At 39.7% G+C, this 6,714-nt stretch overlaps 1 protein-coding gene across 1 annotated transcript; it reads right to left on the bottom strand.

Moving 5' to 3' along the window:
* Positions 1 to 960: 960 nt before the first annotated feature.
* si:dkey-92k1.9 lies at positions 961 to 2,507 on the bottom strand. Its single transcript, NM_001423239.1, is given in 1 exon segment — positions 961 to 2,507. A coding segment is annotated over 1 exon segment (969 nt). The 5' UTR covers positions 2,366 to 2,507; the 3' UTR covers positions 961 to 1,396.
* Positions 2,508 to 6,714: the final 4,207 nt, after the last annotated feature.

The raw sequence follows: 6,714 nt of genomic DNA, 5'->3' as shown, positions 1-6,714 counted from the left end.
TAATTGATGAAGAGAGGCGATGTGCTTCCTATCATAATGTATAGTATCATCTCTATTGTGGCAAATAAAACACTAAGTCACGAAATGCGGAGGATTTTCTTTCTGTTTGCCATGCGGTATCAACTTTCAACAGAAGTCGAAAGTTAAAAATGAAACACCTGAAATTACATGAAACTTTGGAGAGCCTGGTAATGCGACTAATTGTTTTATACTGAAACTTGCCTTCAAAAAGTGCTTCCTTGGTCTTATCCACATTTCTTGCATGTTAAACACACGTCCACCACAACAGGAAGTAAAAAAAAACCTGCAATTGTGTTAATTGCTTTAATTTTTTTAACGCGTTAATTATATAAAATGAATCGCATGCGTTAACGCACTAATTTTGACAGCGCTAAACATAATATAATATAATATATATATATATATATATATATATATATATATATATATATATATATATATATATATATATATATATATATATATATTTGAACAAGGGCCATACAGTTTCATCTCTCATGCTGAAGATCAGAGGACTCAAACAATGTGGTACGATGAAAACCATAAAATATAATTGAAATATATTTATGAAGATTGGAGATGTGCTTCCAATCACTGTCAAAAGTCTTCACTTTATTGTGGCATATAGAAAAAAGATGAGACAAAGTCTCAGCTGAATCACGTGCAACATCACCGTTTTCAGGAGAATCTTTATCAGAGGAAACAGGCCTGGCTGTGATCATAATGCTGATATATGTGAATATAATGATCAATGCAACAAAATACACGACACAAAATAAAACACAGCAGTCTTTAACTGTCTGTCACTTATCTAATGTATAAGGAAGCCAAATTTAATTTTAGCAGCAAGGCAAAATTTATATTTTCATTAAAAGCATCTATGACAAAAACATGACAAAAGTGACAAAGAATTGAAATTAAAGTATAAAAAGTGAACAGTTTAAATAAAAAACTTTTAATATTATTTTTTTGCTTATGAGTATATCACCAACCCTTTCAAAATGTAAACCAATTTTTTTAGTTAAGAATACTGTATGTTTTCAAAAACTTTCCTGAGGGCTTTAAAATGTTCAAGACACATCACAAATTAAGCCTGAAAAGCAGTTATGAAAACATATGGTCTACAGAGAACTTAACCTATTTATTACCACATTTCAGATGTAAATATTAACTTTCAATAATTTAAATAGTCAATAATTTGATTATTAAATAATATTAAGTTAATCATTTCATTAATTTTTGAAGATTGACAGTGACTTAAATAATTATATAACCATACATAATATAAAATATCATATAATAGTTATTTACATGTAGTTTTATTTGACATTCCCATTTGCTTTTTCACATTGTTATTTCGAATCCTTTCATATTTTTAATGCACATTAACAGAGGGCTTTACTTTGCCTGAGCGATAGCAGAAGTAATATTTGAACAAGGGCCACACAGCTTCATCTCTCATGCCATAGATCAGAGGACTCAAACAACGTGGTAGAATGAGAACAACAAAATAATTTAAATATCTCAGATTGATGAAGAGAGGCGATGTGCTTCCTATCATAATGTATAGTATCATCTCTATTGTGGCAAATAAAAAAGAGGTGAGACACAGTCCCAGCTGAATCAAGTGCAACATCACTGTTCTTAGAGCTTTTTTAGCAGAATCTTTATCAGATGAAACAGACCTGGCTGTGATCATAATGCTAATATATGTTGATATAATGATCACTGCAACAGACACAAAATAAAACACAGAAAACCACTGAGCTTTATCCACCTGCCATTTGGCTATATACAATTGCTCCAGTGTACAAAATGCAATATCTGCTAAATAATTTGGGTTATTAACTAAAGCAATAATTATATCTATGATAACATTGATCGTACTTAGAAACCAGATGATTCCAATGGCGATTCCAGTTCTTTTAGGTGTGGCGATGGTGCAGTGTCTCAGAGGGAAGCAGATTGCAACATATCGCTCCAGAGACATCAGTGCTAGAGTCAGAGGAGCATTATTGAAAGCAAGGGTTGAGGTGAAGACTAACAGAGTACATATGGATTTATGTATTGGATAAAAACACAGAGCCAACATGAACATGACAGTTGTTAGCAGCAAAAGCACAGAGTCATTCATAAGCATGTGGCCAAAAAGAATATAGCGTGGCGTCTCAAAGAATATGTGCTTGCTTTTTAGAGCCAGGAACATCACGCAGTTGACAAAAAAGAAAAACAGAGATGTTAACACAGCCAATATAGTTTCACAAATGGTGAGAGGATCCCAATCCAGCTGAAATACTTGCTGATGAAGGAAAGGCACATCACCATTTGTGCCATTGGAGTCCATAAGCTGAAAAACAAGAAACAGACAAACAAGACAGTAATAAATAAAGCAGTTATACTGATGATCCTGCCTAAAGAAATGTTTCTGCTTAGCAGCTTTGTTGGCAGATATTGACTTGACATTTGTAAGCCTTTATGGTTTGAATTTCTTTGAGATTCTCTCTTTATATAGCTGTAACAGCATGAGAGGGATGGAACAAAGACAGAAAATAAAAAAATGGGAGGTGCTGTGCAGTTTGAATATTGACGTGTAGTGCAATTCTGCAGAGAAAATACTTCTAATTTAAGACCTAGACTAAAGGTAAAAAATCAATCAATCAAAAGCTTGTTTTTCCATCTGACTAGGATGATTCATTTCAGCAAACGTGCTCCTGTATGGCCTATGCTGTTTTTTTTTTTGTTTTTTTGTGGAGTACTGGCTCTTTGTGGGCTGTGGCCAGTCCACACCAAATCTAAACAGGCCCAGTGTGGCCTAGCCCAGGTATGATCCGTTTGCAGGCTCACTAGATGCTCTGTGTAAGTAACCCACTTAAAGACAGCCTTGATCCCATGAAGGCCTTATGTGAACCAGAACAGGTCGCCTTTGCTAGTCCTTAATTGTGGGCTGCCCATGCAGGGCCAGTGTTGGTCTAGTGAGGGATTCTTGAAGGCTAGATGACAGATGCCCTTGCAGGGCCAGCACTAAGCGGACAACACTTGTAGAATGAACTGAAATGATGTAATTTCAAGCAAAACTGGGTCAAAGCAAAGTTACTTTTGAGTTTGATTTAATCATTTGAAATGCCTCACCAAAGTGAACTAGCCACTAGCCACATGAATACACTAGAGCAGAGGTGCCTAAACTTTTTCTTAAGAATGACCAAAAATCAAACTTGATTGAGGCTTGTGGGCCGAAGGTACTTTTGCCTAGTCAAAATAAGATCATAATCATATTATTTAACTTTGGTTTTGATGACTTCCAAAACTCACTGCGTGCTGACACCTGTAATAGGCTGTTACCCCTGCCATAAATTGCTCCCCTTCTGAAATATGAATTTATTAACTTGAATTGATAATTTTTTAATATCAGCATTTGGAGAGTGAACCAATGGGAGTAAACCCTTCCCTTACAGAAGATAACAGAAGACTCTTTTTTTTTATACATTTATTTGGAAACCTAGTGCATTTTAAAATGCGTTTCATTTGTTGTTTTTGCTTTATCTATCAACGATAATCATATTACGTTTTAATCAGTTATGGCCTACATTGGTTTTAATGTAGACTGAGAATCTCAATGTAAGTTCGAAAGGGGTGCATCTTACTGCAGGGATGCGTTTCTCGGCACAACATCTGTAGCACAAGGCATGAGCGGCACGTGAGCAACGCATTTTTTTTCCACATGCATGTTTACAACTGGGAAGCAGTGGGAAGCAGGAGCAGTACGCGCATGCGTCAGTTTGTTTTAGATTACATTGCTTTCCCCAGAGTTGGTTCGGTTGCACATAAAGAATAACATCTTTATATAATGATAAAAGTCTTTAAAACTGTCTTTATAACGGAATAAATATTTCACGGAGATGATTTTACTGCATGATGTGTGGGGTGAGAGTGTGAGAATACTGTCAATTGCGTGACTCTCATGCCGAATGCGTGACAAATGGGGCTGTCTAATAGGATGGAAGCTGCCAGGATCGTTCAATCGATTATTTTTTTCTTTTGGTAGGGACGCTTGAAATTGTTTGGAGTCTAATTGAATGCCCAATAATTTGATGGAAGTACTTGGACCAGAGTTTTCTTTTTCCGCTTGGAGAATCTCGAGTTTGGCAAAAACTTTTGAACTGTCGAGAGGTGCGAGACTGGGATAGCATTGAGTGGTGAGATGATTAGAAAATCGTCAAAAATCTTTGGGCTACTTCTGCAGCCAAAAGTTAGGCGAGCGGAAAAATAATATTTTCCACACCAAGCAATGCCAAACAGATGCCAGAAGTCAGGGGGGATGGGCATGACTTTAAAGGCGGATGTTATGTTGACTTTAGCCATCCAAGCACCGCAACCCACAATTTTAAATAGGGAAATGGCTTGGTTGATGTTGTGATAGTTTAGTGAGATTTCTTTGAGAGGGATGAGGCTGTTGATGCTAGGAAACGGAGAGTTATGCAGTGAGGAAAGGTCGATTATAAGGCATTTTTATCTGAGAAATTTCTCGTGGCTACCTTGATAGGACTGATGCAGAAAACTCTGAAAGAAGGTGCGGAGATGGGGCTAATCATGAAATTTTCATCTAATTGCTTTTTGATTAAAAGGTTGACACCGTCGGGTTCAGTGAAAGCGGACTGAAGATTTGGAAAAACAAGACTACAGGAGGGGAGGCTAAGTACGCCTGGATAGAAACCTAAGGACACAACTCGTTAATAGAAATTCAGTGAAGTTGGCCATGGTATGTTGGAACAATTCAATTCTTAGGCCAGAAACATTCACAGGAGTCGATAGGTACTTTCTAGCATTTTTATTTGCAGATTTTTTCACGAGACAAATAGTGCAGGTGTTGGTGCCGCTGCAGAAATTGCAGACATAAAAAATGACATTTCTGTCGCCAGCACCTGCTCGTGTTAAAGATGATGCAGGGAGTGGCTGAGGCTTAGACACAAGGGTGGCAAACTGAAAAGAGGGGCTGTATGTTTGGGTATAAAGTAAAGTGTGGGACGTAACTTTTGGATTTTGGCTGGGCTGGTGCGGGGAAGGGAAGAGTGAGCGGATTAATAAATGGGCATGATTCGGTGGGGTGGGTGGTGGATAGGCAGACAACACAAGATATATTGTGACAACCAAGGAAAACTTTGCTGTAGAGATCGGTGTCTATGGCTCCTCAATATGAGGACTGTGTCCATTGTGTAATGCGAATGGTGCATTTAGCAGAAAACAGGCGGTGATAAGTATAGAAATGGAAGCCTCTGTATGAGAGCGCGAGCTCAGCGATTATTGCGAGATAATCACTGAGCTTGCTCCTCCTGTGGGGAAAAACAGAACAGATGATATTGGTGGATTGAGAAAATCTATGATAAATTCTGTGAATGGTAAAATGCGGGACTGGATGTTAGCTGAGTTTTTAGAGTGACTGAGAATTCGTCGCAATCTATTTGACGATCTGCCAATGTGGATGAAATGGGTGAGAGAAGTGAAAAAAGATCTACATCTCACCTAATAGGATTTGGCTCCTAATGCTGTTGGAGACAGGTGGAGGATCCAGTGCGAGGGTGTTGGGTGGGACAGGTAGAGATGTGGCTGTGGACAGAGAAAAAGACTTAGTGTGAGAGAATGACTGTGGAAAGTTGGAGGCTGAAGCCTCTTGCAGAGCCATGCTCGCGCTACTGACGGCTCCTGGATAGCAGGTAGAAGGAAATGAAAACAGACGAGGAGCTGCCGGCATTGGCCTTAGTGACATCATGGGAGGCTTTACACTGAAGCTGATGCCGGGGCCTGAGAAAACCTGGGGAAGAAGGGGAGGAATGAGTGGAGCTGGGATTTGCACTGGAAGCAGGGGCTGCCACGCTTGCATTGGTAGTGGAACCCTGAATGGGATGGGGAAGCAGATTAGGAATTTGGGCCTGTGCTTTCTGTAGCGACCTTACGCTGGAGTTGGATGAAGGGGCGGCGAGCCAAGGAAGGAGTTAGGGATGGGATTCTGGTGTCGCTAGTGGAGGCAAGCTCACGCTATACTGGCTACTTGTGGAGGCGTGCATTGAGATGGCGTTGATTCCACCTTTCGAGTATTGACATCCAACGTCTTCCGGACCTGGGGCTTATCCCAGGCTTGCAGAAGGCCTACTGCTGCGTCTGGATCTGGAGGACAGGTTTGGATCTGAAAGTTGGTATGGAGCGCTTCGAAGTGGTGAGGTGATGGAAGGAAGAGGCGCTCCGGATTGCAGGAAGTTATAAATGGCTAGATCTGCTTTGGCGCGGAACGCTAACCCCTGCGCTGGCCAGTGTTTGGCAGAGGTCGGAGATGGTGTTTTTTCCCACTAGAAAGTCCAGTAGCAGATCTGGTATAGACGCATCCGCTCCTGTACGATTGCTTAAGGAAAGATTTTAAAGATGTGTAGGGGAGGCACACAATATATGACAAGCATTCCTCGTTGAGTCACATTTTTTCTATGAGTTTGTGTGCACTGGCAGTGCTATTGGTTGTCTGTTCGCTGAAAATACAAAAGTTGGAACATGCTGCGATGGCACTTCATGGGTGTGTCACTGCCAAGGAGTACCAAACTATTCTAAAGGACCATGTGTATCCAATGGTTAAAACATTGTATCCTGAAGATGGTGCCATGTAACAGGATGATGATGAACCAATACACACAGCAAGACTGTTGAAAGAGT

This window comes from Danio rerio, chromosome 21 (genome assembly GCF_049306965.1).
Source record: "Danio rerio strain Tuebingen ecotype United States chromosome 21, GRCz12tu, whole genome shotgun sequence".
Taxonomy (NCBI): Eukaryota; Metazoa; Chordata; class Actinopteri; order Cypriniformes; family Danionidae; genus Danio; species Danio rerio.
Note: the sequence above shows the minus strand (reverse complement) of the source record. Positions and strands in the feature narration are given on the sequence as shown.